Source organism: Erinaceus europaeus, chromosome 2 (genome assembly GCF_950295315.1).
Source record: "Erinaceus europaeus chromosome 2, mEriEur2.1, whole genome shotgun sequence".
In the NCBI taxonomy this organism is placed as follows: Eukaryota; Metazoa; Chordata; class Mammalia; order Eulipotyphla; family Erinaceidae; genus Erinaceus; species Erinaceus europaeus.
In genome coordinates, this window is record NC_080163.1 from 100,762,966 (window position 1) to 100,783,673 (window position 20,708).

The 20,708-nt window shown below is 38.1% G+C and overlaps 1 protein-coding gene across 5 annotated transcripts in view; it reads left to right on the forward strand.

The window, feature by feature from the left end:
- The window catches only part of NEIL3 (nei like DNA glycosylase 3), a 75,019-nt gene that overhangs the window by 10,233 nt on the left and 44,078 nt on the right, over nt 1-20,708 (forward strand). The window contains exon 2 of one of the 5 annotated variants that reach the window (XM_060184628.1): nt 15,274-15,328. The exons of the other annotated variants lie outside the window; for them this stretch is intronic. Coding sequence (XP_060040611.1) covers nt 15,290-15,328 — 39 coding nt within the window. The 5' untranslated portion in view covers nt 15,274-15,289. The remainder of the gene's footprint in view (nt 1-15,273; nt 15,329-20,708) is intronic. 5 annotated transcript variants of the gene reach the window in all.

Below are 20,708 nucleotides of genomic sequence, written 5' to 3' on the forward strand. Positions count from 1 at the left end.
GGCAACATGAGGGTGAACTAGAAATATTTTCTAGGGACATGGTATCAGAGTTGAATTTGGAAAGCAGGATTAGGGCAGAGAGTTGCTCACAAGCCTAAAGAAAATCTTTAAATGCTATTAACTCTTTAACATGGTGATCTAACCCAGAGCCCATATCTATTCATATTTAGCACAGGAGCCCTTGTCAATCTGAGCTCCAAATCCATGGTCACAGCTGAGAACATTCTAGGCTGCACACATTTCAGTGCCAGTTTTCCTCAAGTGGCAGAGTAGGCTGACTCTCTTCAGAGAGTGGGGCAGTCTCTACCATTACTAGTTCATAGTGGGGTATGGTCCTGAAGAAGCCTACAAAAGGGATTATAATGACATTTCCAGTGGGTATGGCCAGTGGTGGTGGAGGGAGGGATTTATCAGAGGTCTATATCCATCTTACATATGGGGAAATTAAAATATTCCTTCTTGATGCCCCTGGGTGATGGGGTAGACTGATAGTGGCCAGAAAGGCCATCATTAAATGAGCCAGTCTCTTGATGTTATCTAGCTTTTATAGTCACTTTTTTATCTGACAAGGTTAGACATTCTCCCACTTGTTAAAATGCTGAGTGTCCTTTGTTGTATCCATCCCATCCCATATTAGGTTTATGGGATCTGACTTCAAGTTAGGAAGGACTTAGACTTAGGTTTTTAGTGGGATCTTAGCCTCAAGTTTTTCTGCATTTACTTCTTTAATGATTCAAAAAGAGTGTCATAGGGATAATAATTGTCTTTACGTGTTATATAGTTTTTGCCAGTATAACTCTTGGCTAGATGTATATTGTTTCTTCTGAAGCATATCAAGAGGTAACGACAAAACTGGTACTCTGTCAGAAGAGATTCAAAAATATGAAGGAGTATTTCTTCCTTCCTTTTGTATAGTTAATTGAGTGATAAAGTGATTGAAGGAAGTGAAGTAAGGGGTGGGAAAGTATTGTAATTAAAAATAAAAGAAGAAGGGATAACATAACTTGGTGCAAGTTTAAAGCAATCAGGTTTATTAACTGGTGGTACAGCAGTATAGTATGGTATATTTTTGTTACAAAAAAATAATCAGGGATAAGAATAGGCCAGGATCATGAAGTAAGTTAATTACCAAAGTTCAAGACTTGCACAAGTTGTAAGAGGAGCAGCCATGGCAGGGCCACGAGCATGTAAGAAAGGAGGAAACCCAGAAAGTGGAGTACAGAAAGAGAGATTTACTTTCACCTGGGGGGTGCTTAAGTTCAGTCCTGGGGTCAGCTTGACATCTGCTGTACATTTGGCAGCTATATGCTCATCAAGCCTCTAAGTCCTATTCATGGGCTGTATTACAACAGGAGAGAAGGATGTTTAGGCCTAAGTAATAAGTATATAATTAGAGAATTTATGATGACTTCTCTAGGCCATTCTACTTGAATGCCAGGCTTTTTAGTTCTAAGTCTAATCACAGAGGGCTATTAAGCACTTTTATTTTGAGTTATATAATTGCCCCTTGCTTGTGGACATGTACCTACTATCATAGGCTCTAGCCTGTACCTAGTATTTGTAACTGTGTTAGAAAACATGCCATCTGAAGTGGAACTAGGTAGCCACATGTGTTAGAAAAAAAAAATCTCGGGAGTTGGGTTGTAGCACAGCGGGTTAAGCACAGGTGGCGCAAAGCGCAAGGACCAACGTAAGGATCCCAGTTCAAGCCCCCAGCTCCTCACCTGCAGGGGGGTCGCTTCACAAGCAGTGAAGCAGGTCTGCAGGTGTCTTTCTCTCCCCCTCTCTGTCTTCTCCTTCTCTCTCCATTTCTCTCTGTCCTATCCAACAATGAAGATAACAATAATAACTACAAGACCAGCAACAACAACAACAACAAAACAAGGGCAACAAAAGGAAATAAATAAATAAATACAAATAAATTAATAAAAATAAATTAAAAGAAAAAATCTCACCAGGTTAGATGAGTTACGAGGTTGGCGTCTCAGGCTTGGCAACTCTGGAAACAACCTTCAGTAACAAGATTAAGTCTAACATTGTATGGTGGAAGCCTTGATTTAGTTGAGGTCAACAGAAGAAGCATAAGAGGGTAAGAGATCAGAGAGAAGAAAAATCAAGAAATACGAGCAGGTTTCCAGGACTAGGAAAATTATGAATCTTAAAGAGAATTGGAAGAGTTCCTTGTAGTCTTAGAAAGAGTTTAAAATATCAATAACTATTATTATAACCAAGTTAGTTGGGAGTATGTTTTTCTTTGAAAATCCAATCGTTAGGATTTTCTGTAATATACTTGACTTTATGCCTTTTAGGGATATCTACTATTAACAGTATCTTAGATACTGACAAGGCCAAATGGTTTTGATCTATCTGGCCTAAGGTTGTAGTTAACCTACGTATTCAGATAATATGAATATAAATATGTTTTTAGAGCTGTTTAAGCAGTTTAAGCCTAGTGTTAGGATTTGATAATCTTACAAATCTGAGATATTAAATACTAAAGAATATGTACTCAGAGGTTAAAGAATATATGCACAGAGATATGATCTAGGCAGCTAGATAACTGGAAGTATTAAATCTATTTTTCACACCTGACATATTGAATCAATACTGATTTATAGTAATATAAGTTAATAGGAGTATAATTTCACACTGTTCTTTCCCCTAACCCTCAGGTAACCCCACGTTTTCCCATTTTGGATGTGAGTTGACTTTTTTGTTTTGTTTTGCTGTTTGTTTTCATGTTTCTGCATTCATTCTCTATATTCTACATATGAGTGAAACCATTCTGTAGTTCTCCTTTACCTCAATTACTTCACTAAACATAATATTTTCTAATTCCATGCATTTCATCCCAAAGGACACAATATTATTGCTGATTGGTACTCCACAGAGTATTGCTACTGTGTGGGTGCCTCTTCTCAGGCTACTACTCTTTGGGTTGGAGAGAACATGACCGGAGCCAGCTTGGGCTGCTACTCACTTAGTGATGCGAGAGAGATGACTCAGGAACAGAGGCGATTGGATTCTTTATTCATCAGAGAGCCAAGGCTTTTAAGATTCAGACCCGGAAGTGACAAGTCAGAAACGGAAATGGCTTGACATGGTTTAGAAAGTGGTGGAGAAAGGCAAAGGGGCTGGGAAAGGTTGGAACTTCCTTAGCAACTGTTGAGAGGGTTTTAACTAGTAGGATAAATAATACCCTGCAGGCAGGGAGGGTCTTGAAGGTAGAAAGAAGATAGATCAAAGGAATGGAATGGGTGGGGAATCTTTCAGGCAAAACAATGATTATGTAGATAATAACGGAGCCGGCAATGGAATCTGGAATGCAGGGTGCTTTGTGAGGCAGGGAGTCTGATAAGAAGAGGCAAGCCTTGGGGGGTTGTGTCCATCCTTGCTTGACCTCTCAGTAGAGAGAGAGACTGACAGGATGGATGTGCCCTCAAGTCAAGCCTTGCCAAGCTCAACCACATCCTCACAATTTCCTAACAAGTATATGTTCTATAACTCTTTTATTCAGTCATCTGTTGAAGGGTATTTTTGCTTTTGTGAATAATGCAACTATAAACATAGGGGTACACATATCTCTTTGAATTAGTGTTATTGTCTCTTTTGGATAAATGCCTAAGAGTGGGATTACTGGATCATAAGGTATTTCCATTTGTATTTCATTGAGGATTCTCCATTCAGTTCTCTAAAGTGGTTGTGCCAGTGTTACAGTCCCATCAGCAGTGTAATAAAATTACTCTTTCTACATCCTCTTCAACACTTATACTTTCCTATTTTATTGATGAAGTTGATTCTCACAGGTGTGAGGTGGAATCTCAATATGGCTTTAAATTGCATTTCTCTGGTGTTGAGTAAATTGGGACATTTTCACATGTCTGTGGGCCATGTGCATTTCTTCTTTAGAGAACAGTCTATTCATATCTTCTGGTCACTTATTTGTTGGGTTGTTTTCTTTTGTTGAGCTGTATGAGTTCTTTAGAGCCTCAGACATGGGAGTCTCTTTGCATAACTATTATGTTTTCTACCCCTACCTTACTGTGTGAGTTCTTTCTAGATGTTTACTATCAACTGCTAGTCTGAAATATGGTGTGCAGATATGTTCTCCCAGTAGCTAGGCTTCCTGCTTATCCTTATGGAATCTTTTTTTGAGGTGTAGAAACTTTTCAATTTGATATAGTCCTTTTTGTTCGTTTTTGCTTTTGTCTTCTTTGATCATGGGGTGAAGTTTCCAAATATATCTTTTATGTTAATGTTATGAAATGTTTCACTGATTTGTTCTTCTAGGTATTTTATAGTTTCAGGTGTAATATCTTTTGTCTTTTTTGAGATAATTTTGATGTATGATGTTAACTGGTGGTCTTGTCTCATTTTTCTACATGTGGCTGTCAAGTTCTCCAAGCACCATTTGTTAAAGAGACCTTCTTTTCTCTGTTGGGCAGTTTTGGCCCCTTTGTCATATAAGGTGCCTATACATGTGTAGGTTAAGTTCTAAAGTCTCTATGCAGCTCCATTGGTCCATATGTACATTTTTGTTCCAGCACCACACTGTATTAACTACTCTTGCTTTGTACTAAAAACTAAAGTCGGGAATTGTGATGCCTCTATTTTTCTTCTTTTTCCTCAGGAGAACTTTAGTTATTCATGATTTCTTGTAATTCCTCACAATTTTTGGATAAGTTGTTCAATTTTGTTGAAATATGTCTTTGAGACCTTAGGTCCATACTCCCAGAGGGTTAAAGAATAGGAAAGCTATCAGGGGAGGGGATGGGATACAGAGTTCTGGTGGGGGGAATTGTGCGAAGTTGTACCCCTCTTATCCTATGGTTTTGTCAGTGTTTCCTTTTTATAAATAAAAATTTTAAAAAAATATGTCATTTGCGATTTTAATAGGGATTGCATTGAATGTTTAGGTTGCTTTTGGGAAGATTGCCATTTTAGTAATATTTGTTCTTCTCTTCTATGAACAGTGGATGTTCTTCCATTTTTTTGTGTGTGTGTGTGTTATTCTCTATTTCTCTTAACAATCTCTTATAGTTTTTATTGAAAAAGGTCCTTCACCCCCTTTGTTAGATTTATTCCTAGGTATTTTATCTTTGCAGTTTGTGAATGGAATTGCTTCTTTCAGTTTGCATTCCTTTGGCCCATCTTTTGTATAAAGAAATGCCACAGATTTATTAGTATTGATTTTGTAACTGGCTACTTTACTAAATTTATTGATGATTTCCAGCAATGTTTTGGTCAAGTTTTTGGCTCCTCTAGCTAAACTACATGTCATCTGCAAATTATGATAATTTAACTTCATCATTTCCAATTTGGATTTCATTAATATCTCTTTCTTGCCTGATTGCAGTGGCAAGCACATCTAGGACTATGTTGAATAGAAGTGGTGAGAATGAACATCCTTGCCTTCTTTCTGATTTTAGGAGGAAAACTTTCAATTTTCCCCCATCTAGTATGATGTTAGCTGTGGGTTTGTTATATATAGCCTTTTTTATGTTGAAGAATTTTCTTTCCACTCCTAATATCTTGAGGGCCTTTATCATAAATGGGTGTTGGATCTTGTCAAATGCTTTTGTGTGTGTGTGTGTGTAAATTGATAAATCATGTGATTTTTCTTTTTTTTTTTGTTGATCACACTGATTGAAAAACCATCACTGTTTTTCAGGGATGAATTCCACTTGGTCTTGATGGATTCTTATCTTAATATGTTGTTGGATTCAATTGCTGAAGATCTTTGCATCAATGTTCATCAGGGATATGTCTATAGTTTTCCTTTTTTAATGGACTCCTTTCTTACATTGGGGATCAGATGATGTTAGCCTCATAGAATGTGCTTGGGAGTATTTTTCTCTTCTGTTTTCTGGAAAGTTTTTAGGAGAATGTGTGTTAGATTCTTTGAATGTTTTATAGAATTTATTAGTATGACCATCTGGACCTGGGCTTTTGTTCTTGGGGAAGCTTTTGATTACTGTTTCATTTTTTTTTTTTTTTTAATTTCACCACTCCTGTCACCAAAAATCTGTTGCCTCATCCCCAAACCCACAGATTGTCGGGGTCTCTGGCGGGGTGATCTCCAGGGGAAAGGTAACGGACCGGTCTTTCTCGCTCGCGACAGAGATGACACAAAATAAAAGACACCGGGGAGAGTTGCAGCGTGCTCAGATCTCCTTTATTAGCGGGTGGACATGAGTTAAATAGAAAACCAAACAAAGGGAATTATTATTGAAATATGTCAGAAATTACAGGTTTCTTAAAGGTTGGCTTGCCCCTATCGTAGGGGGCTGGTATGACAAGAATTGATGCAGATACATAAAGGTCAAAATAATTAGTCTCCTGATGCAGGCATTTAATTACCCAGTGGTGTTTGAGGGGAAGAGAGGGGTTGAACCAGTTAAGGCAAAATAGAAGATAAGCAAGGTTTGATGCAAATTGAGGACATCAAAGGGCACTGCTAGGAGTGTGTGATAAGGTGTGTTCTTCTGTGATCAGAAGGTGACTTAGAGTAAGTGAATCTTTAAGTAGGCGGCCATGTGGCCTGCAGTTAATGGGGAGAGGTATTGGGGTTTCTGTGGGCCTGAGAGTCAAGAAGGAAAGAACTAAGTCTGAGCTTCTCCCCTTTGCTCACCTCTGTTGAGAGAGACTAACCAAGAGGGTATCTTCTCAGACCTCTATCCAAGGATGGGGGGAGTTCTCCCTAAGCTCTATCAAGCTTACACATAGCCCCAACAACAGATAACCACTATAGTTTGTGCAGTGTTTCTGTTTATGCCCTTATGTTGGGTTGATTGTTGTTGGCCAGCAGTTGGTGCTGTTTCTGTGATTACTGGGCTTCCCTTTTTTTATATGCAGGGTGGTGGGAGGTTGGGGCTGGGGTTATGTTTTTTTGTTATTTTCTTGAGCTGTGTGGTGTATACTTGTTTTCTCTGTATAATTTAAGTCTGAAACCAAACCACAGGGGTTTACTGCTCAGAGGCTGCTGTGTTCAGAAAAGCAGGACTCAATTTACCATCAAGCTGCCAGCTGCCACAAATTTCCTTTATGTGTGTTTCCCTTTGTTTGGTGATAGAACAGACTTCTTTTTCTCAGAAATGTCTTGTGACCTTGTTCAGTAGGCTAACACCCAGAGGTCATGGATTTAAAGCTGATAGGTTCCTCTCTTCTACAGCCAGCACTTCTTGGCTGTGTGTAAAGGGAAAATGGTTCTGTAGTGGGAGCTCTTAACCTCTGTGTGTATTTGGTTCCAATCATGTACCACTCTACTTCTCAACCCTTCTCACCCCGCCCATGCACCCGAGGCAGTATTGCTTCTGTGGACGTCTTAGCTGTAGTTTGTTCTGATCAATAGTTGTAGATATTTATTGCTTTGGGCAAGATTCTGTTCAGTTCACCCTTACTCCATGGCTACACCTCCCAGAAATCCTCTGTATTTTTCATTCTTTATTTCTTAAGTCTCATCCAATATTTATCCCCTTTCTGGTTTATATCCCTTAACATGATTCTATCAAGCTCCATCTCAGTTGTAGCAAAAGGGAAGATTTCATCATTTCTTACAGCTATCATAAATACACACACACATGATATATATCATATCTTTCTTAGTATCACAACTTTCTTAGTCACTCATTTATCATTTAATTTTATTTTTGCTTCCAAATTTGGACTATTACAAATAGTGCTACTGTGAACATAGGTATATCTCTTTAGATATCTTTTCTGTTTTCTTTGAATAGATCCCTAGGAAAGCAGTTCCCAGGTCAGATGGTAGGCTCCTTTCTAATAATGGTTTCATTTTAATAACTCAGAATAGTTATCTTCTTTCAACATTATATAGAATCGTGGGTGTGTATAACAGAGAATACATAACTGTCTTACAGATGAGAAAACTAAGGGGAGGTGATTTTCTATGGCCATTATAGCTTTTAACTCATTATAGCTTTTAACACTGAGGTTTTTGCTGTGGTTTAGAGAAAAAGAACACCTAATTGTCATAATTTTGCATTCCAGTTCCTTATACTTTCTCACCTAGAGATAAAAATGCTTCAAAGCATTGCTTATTTTGTCCGGATTAGATTAGAGAGTATGTAAAGTTCTTTTTAGTGTCTAACACAGTCAAGTCACACTGTTCTCTTTTCTCTCAGATCAGGGCTTTTTCATCAGTTTCGTTTACTTGAGGAACATTCTATTCTCCTTGGAAAGGTTCACATTCATTTCTGCCCTCAAATTATATACCAAGTATTTATGTTGGGTAAGTGCTTTAAATTATAGAAGATGATTTGAGTATAGACCTAACGGCCTCTATTTTGGTCCTTAGAGCCCATTTTAAAAGTGTGTTCTTTGATGGTTTAAATTGGTATATAAGTGACCTCTGATTATGAAGCGTTGTTGCATTTAGGGAAGGGGGAAAGCATGTAGAGCAGAAAATGAAGCAAGACAATAAAAAGAGTATGGTATTTTTTTCCCTCTGTGGGGAAATGTGTAACTGAACTAGAGTTGAAACATTTATCTATAGAAAAGTCATATTCCGTTCTGCAGAGTTCATCTTTCTTGTTCACTGAGGGACAGGAAGGATAAATGGTAATCAGCACAATAAGCATGTGCTAGCTCAGAAGATATATATTGTTTTGATGATTTCATATTATTAAACCACTTGAAAATGGGAAGGTGAACCCTTCTCAATCATACTTAAAGTTATGGCAAAGGAGATTTTCATCTCTTTCAGAGAAAAGGATGAAATGCCCAAATAATACAGTAAGGGATTATAAAGGTCAACATGAGAAAGTCAAGTATATATTGGAAATTGTATATAGTTGTAGCAAAAGTAATAGGCTTGTGGAAATTAATTTTTGAATTTGTCTGGGCAGCAGAGACATGTACAAAAAGGTGCTAACCCTGATTTGACAGTAGGGCACAGGAATATCTTGTAAATTTTAGGTTTATTTCAGAAACCTTGCCAGGCCATACACAGTGGCTCCCAAAATAAATGGAAAAAGCTATCACTGATATACCAGAGTTTCTCCTTATATTATTATAGCAAATGCCATATATATATATATATATATATATATATATATATATATATATCTTATTTATTTAATTTGGACAGAGACAAAAAATTGAAAGAGAAAAGGGAGACAGAGATACCTACAGCACTGCTTCACTTATCATGACACTCCCTCTCTGCAGGTATGGGCCAGGGTCTTTGCACTCTGTAATGTATATATTCAACTCTTTGCACCTTGATATTCATGATTTTAAAAAGATATGACACAAAGTAGATTTTGCCATGAAATTGGGGTGGGATGGGCAATAAAATAAAATGACATTGTTGAGGAGGAAGATAGTATGCCTGTATGTTTTGTCAGACATGGACCTCAAACATGTATAACTTCCATCCTCCAGGATTGCTTTTCACTCAGAGAGACAGTGAGAAAGAGAGACCACTGCACCAGAGTTTCGCTGATGTGATAGTAACTCTCATATAATGCCTGTGGTTGAACTATATTGTGCACATCTTGTTTGCTATTCAGTAAGCTATTTTCTCTGTTCCCATAAGTCTGCATTTTATTAATTTGGCAGCAGAAGGTCTCAACTCTATTCTGCTTATTCCAAGTTGAAGAAATACCAGTAGTAGACTAGTAGTAGACAGAATTACCATGTATGTATGAAGCGAAGAAATTGTATTAATATTCCACTTTAATTCCAAACACAGGTGTACAGTGCTATCTCATTGTTGCATTTATTTGTATTTCTCCAATGATAAGTGACTTTGAGTACCTTTTCATGTGCTTGTTGGCTCCCTGGATCTCTTCTTTAGTGAAGTTCCTGTCCATATCCTTGTGCCATTTTCTTGTTTTTTAGTGTCAGTTTACTGAGCTTTTTATGTATTTTGGTTATTTGTTAGGCTTTTATCTGATATGTGTGATATAAAGATTCTCTTCTCACATTGTAAGGAGTGTATCTGTTAAGGTGGAGGCATCCTATGATGTGCAGAAGTTTTTCAAAAAAACAGTTTTTAGAGCATCTTTCAACATTGGTTGTAGAGCTTACCTGTGTATAAGACAAATTCTCCATGATGTAAATTCTGTGGAATCCTCAGGTTGAACCATATAGACTCATTTAGCTAGAACTAGTTAGAAAAGCCCCAGGAAATATGTAGTCTATACATAAAGATAGCTTAGGTTTTTATTCCTTCCTTATAAGAAACTTGGGCATTTAAATTACTAGGCAAGAAAAGATGAAGGGATCCCTCTTGATTCTACTTTTTCAGCTGTCACTTACTTTCATGCTCCTCACCACAGTCTTTGTCTTCAAATTGCATCTCTTGTCTCAAATTCCTCCTCTGCCATTACCTCTTAAACCCACTGTAACCAAATTTTGCCTACTATCACTTCTCCAAAATTCTTGTCATTGGTCTAGTTTACATTACCAAATGAAAAGAGTTCTACAATTGCAGTCTTCATTGTACTTGATATAGTAGAGCAGGACTTGACATGTATCAGACTTTCCTTTAGTTTTTGGAGCCACTTGTCTGACTCTGCTCCTAAAGAATGTCTTATCAGTCTCCTTTACTGCATCCTCTTCCCTATGACTTCATAATACTCCTTTGTTGGTTTCTCCTTTTATCTCTAATATCATTGTAACCCCCTGTTTTTCAGTTGCTGGGACTTGGTGCCTACACGATGACTTTACCACTCCAGTGGCCATCCCCACCCCACCCACCTCACTCTTTTTTTTTCTATTTCTGTCTCTTTCTTTCTTTTTATTCAATAGGACAGAGAGAAATAGAGAGGGGAGGGGGAATTAAAGAGGGAGAGAGAAAGACAAACACTTGTAGACCTGCATCACTGCTCATGAAGTGTCCCTCCTGCAGATGGAGAGACGAGAGCTTGAACGCAGGTCCTTGCACATACCCTTGCACACAGTAACTATATGTAGTTAACTGGGTGTGCCAACACCCAGCACCTCCCCTGGAAGCATTCCCCCTTAGATTAGTTACTAGACATGGCTGCCCACTATCACCATTACTATTCAACATAGTGTTGGAAGTTCTTGCCATAGCAATCAGTCAAGAGCAAGTGATTAAAGGGGTACAGATTGGAAGAGAAGAAGACAAATTCTCACTGTTTGCAGATGATCTGATAGTATACATAGAAAAACCTAAAGAATTCAACAGGAAGCTCTTGGAAATTATCTGGCAATATAGTAAGGTGTCAGGCTACAAAGTTAACATACAAAAGTCAGTGGTATTCCTCTGTACGAACATTAAGTTAGAAGAAAAAAATCGGAAATCTCTTTTAATATGGCAATAAAAACAGTAAAATATCTAGGAATAAATCTAGCAAAAGTAGTGAAAGACTTGTATACTGAAAATTATGAGTCATTATTCAAGGAATAGAAAATGACGCAAGGAAATAGAAAGATGTTCCATGTTCATGATTTGGAAGAAATAACATCATTAAAATGAATATAATATCCAGAGCCTTATACAGATTTAATGCAGTCCCCATCAAGATCCCATCCAGTTTTTTTTTTTTTAGGAGAATTGAACAAAAGCTACAAATGTTTATCTGGAACCAGAAAATACCTAGAATTTCCGAAACAATCTTGAGTAGAAAGAACAGAACTGGAGTTGTAACACTCTCCAATCTCAACCTGTATTATAGGGCCATTGTAATATAAAAACTGCTTGGTACTGGAACATAATAGACACACTGACTGGTAGAATAGAACTTAGAGTCCAGAAATAAGCCCCAAACTTATGGACATCTAATCTTTGTCAAAGGTGCCCAGAGTCTCTTCTACAAATGGTGTTGGCAAAATTGGGTTGAAACATGCAGAAGAATAAAACTGAACCACTATATTTCACCAAACACAAAAGTAAATTCCAAATGGATCAAGAACTTGGATGTTAGAAAGAAACCATCAAATCCTTAGAGGAGAACATTTTTTCCATATAAGTTTTAAAGGCAGCTTCAATGATACAAATTCAGTTAAAAAGAAGACAAACAAAAATAAACCAGTGGGACTACATCAAATTAAAAAGCTTCTGCACAGCAAAAAAAGCCATTACCCAAACAAAGAGACCCCTTACAGAATGGGAGAAGATCTTTATATGCCATATATCAGATAAGAGGATAATAACCAAAATATATTAAGAGCTCACCAAACTCAGCAATAAAAAAACAAATGACCCCACCCCAAAATGAGAAGAGGATATAAACAGAATATTCACTAAAGAATTAATCCAAAAGGCTAACATGAAAAAATTCTCCAAGTCATTGATTGTCAGAGAAATGCAAATAAAGGCAATAATGAGATATTACCACTTCACTCCTGTGAGATTATTATACATCAAAAAAGGTAGCTGCAACAAATGCTGGAGAGGTTGTGAGGTAAAAAGAATCCTCCTGCACTGCTGGTGGGAATGTAGATTCGTTCAACCACTGTGGAGAACAGTCTGGAGAACTCTCAGAAGGCTAGAAGTGGACCTATCCTATGACCTTGCAGTTTCTGTCGTGAGGATATAACTATCCTAAGGAGCCCAACACACCCATCCAAAAAGATTTGTGTATACCTATATTCATAGCAGCAGAATTTGGAATAGCCAAAACCTGGGGGCAACCAAGGTATCCAACAACATATGAGTGGCTGAATAACTTGTGATATATACACAATGGAATACTACTCAGCTATTAAAATGTTGAATTCACCGTCTTCATCCCATCTTGGATGGAGCTTGAAGAAATCATGTTAAGTGAAATAAGTCAGAAAGAGGATGAATATGGGATGATCTCACTCACAGACAAGTTGAAAAACAAGAACAAAAGGGAAAACACAAAGTAGAACTTGGACTGTAGTTGGTGTAAAGGACTGTGGAATGGGGGAAGGATTCAGGTCCTGGAACTTGATGGTGGAGGATGACTTAGGTTTGAATTGCTATGTGGAAAATGAGAAATGTTGCACATGTGCAAACTATTGTGTTTTACCATTGACTGTAAACCATTAATCCCCCTTCAAAAAAATCTTTTGCATAATCACTACGCTATCTTCCCAGGCCCCTTTTTTCTCTCTCTAATTTGCAGAGAAAAATAGAGAAGAAAGATATGGGGAGAAAGGCACTTGCAGCACTGCTTAACTACTTGTGAAGCTTCTCCCATGCAGGTGTGGACCAGGGACTTAAACATGGGCACTTGTGCTTGATAATGTCTATACTTTGCCAGGTGTGCCACTGCCTGGCCCCCTTACTTGTTGACTTTATCCAGTGTCAAAGCATTAGAAGAAGCCATTTGAATGTCAGTCTCTAACAAATCATATCTCAAGGTGGGCCTCTCTCCTGAACTATAGACACTTATCCAACTGCCCTCTTGACATTTCCACGTACATATTTAATAGACCTCTTAACCTTGATTTGTCTGAAACCAACCCTTCCATCTTCCTCTCCCATCTTATTCTATTCAAATTGTCCACTTCTCAGTTGATAATACTAATACTAGTCTTTTTCCAGTTGTTCAGGCTGATAACCTTCCACTTAACAGTTCACTAGCAAATCCTCTTTGTTTTGCCTTCATAATGCATCCGAAAATACTACTTTGATCTTGCTAGGTAGACTTGTACCCAGCAGCCAAAATGCACATTTAAAAAGCAATATGCTTGTTATTTTCCTCCACTGCATTTCCCTCCTCCTCCCTCTCCTCCTTCTTTTCCTACCAGGACTACTGCTGGGGCTCAGTGCCTGTATGACTCCACCACTCCTAGTGACCATATTTTTTTCTTTTCTCTAGATAGAGGATGAAGGATAGAGAGAGTGAGAAAGAGAGATACTGCAATAACTACTCCACGACTTGTGAAGTTTGTGTTGGTGATCCCATGTGGTAGTCCGAAGTTCAGATCTGGGTCCTGGTACATGGTAATGTATGCAGTCTGCTGGGTGAGCCACCTGCTAACTCCATTCCCTCCTTCACCTAACTGCCCCCACCATTTCACCCCACCCCTATTGCATTTTTATCTGAAAAAAAAAAAGCCAGTTTTTTACCCTGGATCTTGTCAAGTCACATGATCTTATTTTTGTCAAACTTGATTTACCTTTTCCCCCTCTTGTTCTCTTGAGTCCCAGCCACACTGGCCTGTGTACTGTTCCTTCATATACCAGAAATATTCCACTTTAAGGCTTTTTTTGTTGCCATTGTTTTTTGTCTGGATCATGTCTCAGCTCCATTAAGAATTGCTCAGTTTTCTCAGATGACCTCTTCCCAGTGAGATTATGACTGAACAGTTTGAAATTACAACTGGGAGATGGTTCATTGGTAGAGCATATACCTTATTACATGTAAAACCCTGAGTTCAACACCCAGCACTGTAAGGGGAATTGCGTGGACAGCAGTAAGGGAACTCCATGATTGTTGAAGTTGTGTTTTTCTCTCTCTCTCTCTCTTTTCTGTTTTACTGTCTCCCTTTTTCTCTCTTTTCTTTCTTTTTATTTTATTTTATTTTTTATTAGAGCACTGTTCAGCTGTAGCTTATGGTAGTGAGAGGGATTTAACCTGAGATTTCAGAGCCTCAGGCATGAGAGTCTGTTTGCATAACTATTATGTTACCTACCCCCACCCTCTCTTTTCTTTCTTTGCTCTTCCTCTCACTCTGAAAAAAATAGAGAATAAAATTTGGACCTTGGACATAGCTCACTGAAATTATGTATGCAAAAGACCCTGAGTTTATTCTCCAAAATTGCATAAAAATAACTAATAAAATTTTATCTACTATCCCCTCCCCTCATCTTGGTCTTTTTTCTCTTTAATTCTTTCCAGATTGTCTTAACATAGCCTTATTATGTTTAACCCCCCTCTCCCCATCTAAATATAAACTTAGTGAAAGTAAGGGGTGTGTGTTTTTTTTTCCATAATTGATCTCTGTATCTAGAATAAGGCCTGATAAATAGTGGAAAGTAAAGGAAGTTTTCCAAAATGAATGAAACCAATTAGGTAAGTATGAGTGGTGTATTTTTGAAAGGAGAGGGGTGTCTTTCCAAATGTCACATGTTGCACCTTTGTTGTCAAAGGATGTCAAACTAGACAAAGCCTAGTGAACAATATGAACTGTGATAGCTGTTGATTATTAAAGGTTTTTATCTAAATGGTATAAGTTCTTGTCAAAGCTATTAATTTAGCAAAGCGAGCAGACTTCACATGAGACAATTGGGACTCATTTATTGTTTTATTAGGTGTGACAGCACTGTCTATTTCAAGGTTACCTTGTCTGTCTCTTTTCCAGGAACCATTATAAAAACATGGTGAAGTCAGAACTGAGTGGAGGAAAGGATGTCTGGGTAAGAAATAGAAGCCATTGGGTGAGAATAACACAATGATATGGCTTCTCATTCAAGAATGTAGCAACATGGGGCAATTTGGTTTAGGGCAGAGCAGTAAGAAGCAGTGGCATGGTGACAAAAAATGAATTTTTCCACTGGGCAATCAGGCATTATGCTTTGCTGTTGAATGTGTAGTCAGGTTGTGCCAAATGACAGCATATAGCATGAGCTTTGCTAAGGTAAGAATGTAGATCTGTCTCACAGGGGGAAATTAAGAACATTCCAAAATGCTGAAAAAGCAGTATGCTTTACCACCAGGCTCAAGTAGTGTGACTCTGATTTTCATGATGCTTACTTAAAGCAAGTGGGAAAAAAAAATGCACAAGATCTTACCCCCTGTAATATATTAGTTCTCCATGGATGTTCAGTGTATTTAGCCTACAAAAGGTCTGTATTCACCTCTTTTTTTTTTTTTTTTTTTTTTTTGCTCTTGACTGTGGACTCTGAAATACAAATGGCTGGATGTGTCACTGGAATACTCATGTGCTTAAGCAGATGAGTGGGCTACACATCAGTCTTGAATAGAGGGTGGGGTAGGGCAGGCGGTCGCTCACAATGCAGTATGTAAGCACCCAGGTTCAAGCTTCTGGTCCCCACCTGCAGGGGGAAAGCTTCACTAGTGGTAAAGCAGGACTGCAGGTGTCTCTCTGTCTCTATCCAATTATATGTATATATTTTAAAATCTTGAATAGGCGAGGATATTTATTCACTTACTACTTTATGAAGTGGTACTGTAAGAGATTATAAAGGCTTTGTCTCCTCCAGGAAGGATAAGTTCCAGGTCTAAATCCCATTCTTATGGAGGCAGGAGGATGAGGGGAGGATGTGACAGACTGTTCATAACTACCTTTATCAACATACTAGATAGATGTTGAGTTGCAGGTTTAACTTGAGACTTAAAATGCCAAATTTGTTTAAAATAATGGGGTGACAGTACTAGCAAATTCCCTCCAAACTGGAAGTAGAGAGCTGCTATGGTATGTAGGATTGTGTATGTGAAAAGAGATCGAATTGATCACCTAGCCTCTACTGGGAACCCTAAGAGAAGCTTAGAAGGCTTTAGAAGGCCTGGTGAAAGGTGGTTTTGTTTGTAAAGCATATTGAGAGGGGACTAAACTATTGACATCAGAGTAGTGGAGAAGCAAGGCCCAGAATTTTAGAAATAAAGGTTTAAAATGGCACTAAGATCTTAAATCTGAGATCCTAAGAATATAAAACCTAAACTATGTTGACACAAAGTTTACTCATAACAGTTCTATATCCACCACATACTATCTTAAAATGTCTTTTATCTACTTATTTATTTTTACCTACTAATTGGTTGTCATGGAAATAACCCTACTTGAAACCTACTGCCTTAGTCTACACTTGGCTTGAATGCATAAAGCTGGCTTAAAATCTTTCATTAGGCACAAAAATGTCTAGGCTTTTGGTGAAACTCAATCGAGGATCCTAACATTCTATTTAGAAGAAAATGGCAAATATGAAATACTTAAACTGGCTCTGCCTATCCTTATAATCACTAGAGTTCATTCAGGAAAGAAAGCAGAGGTATATATTCTGAAAACATGCTGCTTAGGTACCTGAAGTTCCTGTTGGTGCCTTTTGTGATTTGTACAGAAAGAGAAAACTATCACTTTTCAAAAATCTTATTTGCTACATATGTGCATGGTATTATCCCAAGTGAGCTATCTATCCAACACTTTTATTCCACTCTTCTTTTTTTATTTAAACAAAGTCAATTTAGTTCAGTAATGGATTGAATAGACTTATCTTAAGTAATTGGGATGACAGAGGTTTGTAAAACCAGCAGTTTGAGAATCGGTGAACACTAACATTCTGCTATAAGAGCATTTGTGTTAAGATTATTACTTGCTCCTAGACTCTGTATCTAAAGTGGTTTTATGATAATCTTCCTGACATCTCCCCTTCTCTCTCAGAAGATTTCCTGAATCTTCTGAAAATTCTTGGATCCATCTGACAATAAAGACAGAAAAATTAGTAATATGTAAGGTTACTTTCTTATATTCAGAAGCAATGTGTAAATGTAATTACATGTACTTATTTTTGTGCTCTATGGCAGTTATGCATTTATAATAAGTTTAAATATTAGGTTTTGAGGGTTAATTAAGTGTTGTTTGTAAAATATGTTTCAAGGGGCTAGGTGGTGGCACACCTGGTTGAGTATACATGTTACAATGGGCAAGGAACAGGGTTCGAGCCTCCAGTCTACATTAGTAGGGGGAAAGCTTTGTGAGTGGTGAAGTAGTGTTGCAGGTGTCCCTCTGTCTCTCTCTGTTCTCTTGATTTCTTGCTTTCTCTATCCAATAAATAAAAATAATAAAAAAAATAAGAAGTATGTATCAGTAATAAAAAATAATGGCACAAAAAAAACATCAGTATGCATGCTGTTTAGCTTAAAACAAAGGATTGCCAGCACCTAAATCCAGTCTCACCCTCCCTCCCCTCCACCCCCCCCAAAAAAAAAGTACTGATACGTTATAACTTCTAATTCTTTGATCTTCACTCACAGTGTTTTGGACCTATACTGTAGGCCTAACAATGAATGTATTATTTGCTTTTGCTTTTGCTTAGTGATGGGGGCAAGGAGTAGTGAGGTGATTTCTTCTTTATTCTCTAAAAGATAACTTTTATTACTGATTTGATAATTTACAGGAGTATAATAATAAAATGGTATAGTTCAGCACTGTGCCCACCACTAAAGTTGTAGAGTGTATCCCCCAAAGATAATCACCATAGTTCCAAAGAATTAGGAGCAGCTTGGTTACTTTTTTTTTTTTTCTAAGTTCATGTGCTTCAATTTTATAGTCCACTGTGAGTGAAAGTGAAGCTGTCTAATAGTTCTCTTCATCTTCCCACTTCACTAGTTATATTCATCTCTAGTTTTATATTAAGTTTACCTGAAAGACACAGTATCATCTTTATAAATTGCAGAGTTGTGTTCCTTGAATATATATCCTATGGCATTGTTTTTTTTTTAACTTTTAAAAAAGATTTATTTATTCCTTTTTCTTGCCCTTGTTGTTATTGTTCTAGTTATTGTTGTTGTTGTTATTAAAAAATTTTTTTTTATTTAAGAAAGGATTAATTAACACAACCATAGGGTAGGAGGGGTACAACTCCACACAATTCCCACCACCCAATCTCCATATCCCACACCCTCCCCTGATAGCTTTCCCATTCTATAGCCCTCTGGGAGCATGGACCCAGGGTCATTGAGGGTTGCAGAAGGTAGAAGGTCTGGCTTCTGTAATTGCTTCCCCGCTGAACATGGGCATTGACTGGTCGGTCCATACTCCCAGTCTGTCTCTCTCTTTCCCCAGTACGGTGTGTCTCTGGGGAAGCTGAGCTCCAGGACATGTTGGTGGGGTCTTCAATCTAGGGAAGCCTGGCCAGCATCCTGATGGCATCTGGAACCTGGTGATTGAAAAGAGAGTTAACATACGAAGCCAAACAAATTGTTGAGCAATCATGGACCCAAAGCTTGGAATAGTGGAGAGGAAGTGTTAGGGAGGTACTCACTGCAGACTCTAGTGTACTTCTGCTTTCAGGTATATATTTTGCAGTAGTTTATGGATACGTGTGAACATAAACTCTCTCTCACAGAAACTGGTGTATATCTAGGTTTTGGGACTTTGTTAGAAAGTGAACCACCTGAGATGAAATTAGAGTGTACTATAAAAGGAAAGGTCTCACCTGAGTAATGAAGCTGAAGGGTTGTCATTCCACACGTGAAGTCGCTGGACACAGTCTGAGGTGAAGCATGTTGAGGTGGCAATCATTGCGTTGATTAGGTTGTGATCGGTGGATGCAATATTATTTGGTATGGATTGGGAGAGGCATATGGGCCAAGGGTTCCAGGACTGGGGGAAGTAGGGGCTCTATAGTGGAGATGTGAGGTTCCTGCTGTCTTAGGGTTCAAAAAGACAATCAATAGTTAATGTTATCATCACATTATTTGGTAATTGGATTAACTTTGAAAAGTCCCTTTGTTATGGTTTGCTGTATAGTATCCAGTATCTTGTATATAGCTGTGCTATTGGATGCTTCTAATCTACTTGGTCTAGGCTTTTGAGAGAGTCCGCATATCAAAACACAGCCTATATATTAAAAAGATTCAGTTTGTGTTTTGAAAAACTTTGAGACATACAATTGATTTTCCCTCTCTCATATTAATTAACTACTGATTTATATGTCTACATTTTGCTAGGAGTGTACATAAACACCATTCCCACCACCAAAAGACTGTGACCCATCCCTCCCACCCACTCCCACCCCCCCCTGGCCCAGGAAGCTACATGTCTACCCCTCACCACAGGGTTTGTACTTTGGTGTCCTACTTACAATTTGATCAGGTCCTGCTTTTAGTTTCCCTTTCAGATCTTCTTACAACTTCTGTTGATGAGTGGGACCATCCCATACTCATCTTTATCTTTCTGACTTAGCACACTTAACATAATTCCTTCTAGCTCTGTCCAAGATGGGTCAGAGAAGGTGGGTTCATTGTTCTTGATAGCTGCATAGTATTCCATTGTGTATATATACCACAGCTTTCTCAGCCACTCATCTGTTGTTGGGCACCTGGATTACTTCCAGGTTTTAGCTATTATGAATTGTGCTGCTATGAACATAGGAGTACACACCTCTTTTTGGTTGGGTGTTATGGAGTCCTTGGGGTATAAGCCCAGGAGAGGAATTACTGGATCATATGGAAGGTCCATGTCTAGCCTTCTGAGAGTTTTCCAGACTGCTCTCCACAGAGGTTGTACCAATTTACATTCCTACCAGCCATGTAAAAGGGTTCCTCTGTCCCCACATCCTCTCCAGCATTTGTTGCTGCTGTCCTTTTTGATGTATGCCATTCTTACAGGAGTGAGGTGGTATCTTAGTGTTGTCTTAATTTGCATTTCTCTGACAATCAGTGACCTAGAGCAGTTTTTCATGTTTGTTAGTTAGCCTTTTGGATCTCCTCTGTAGTGAATGTTATATTCATATCCTCTGCCCATTTTTGGATGGGGTCATTTGCTTTTTTGGTGCTAAGTTTGCTGAGCTCTTTATATATTTTGGTGATTAGTTTCTTGTCTGATGTATGGCATGTGAAGATCTTCTCCCATTCTGTGAGGGGTCTCTTTGTTTGTTTAATAGTTTCTTTGGATGTGCAGAAGCTTTTGAATTTGATGTAGTCCCATTGGTTTGTTTCTGCTTTAGTCTTCCTTGCAATTGGGTTTGATTCATCAAAGATGTCCTTGAGGTGTATGTGCGAAAGTGTTTTACCAATGTTTTCCTCTAAGTATTTGATTGTTTCTGGTCTGACATC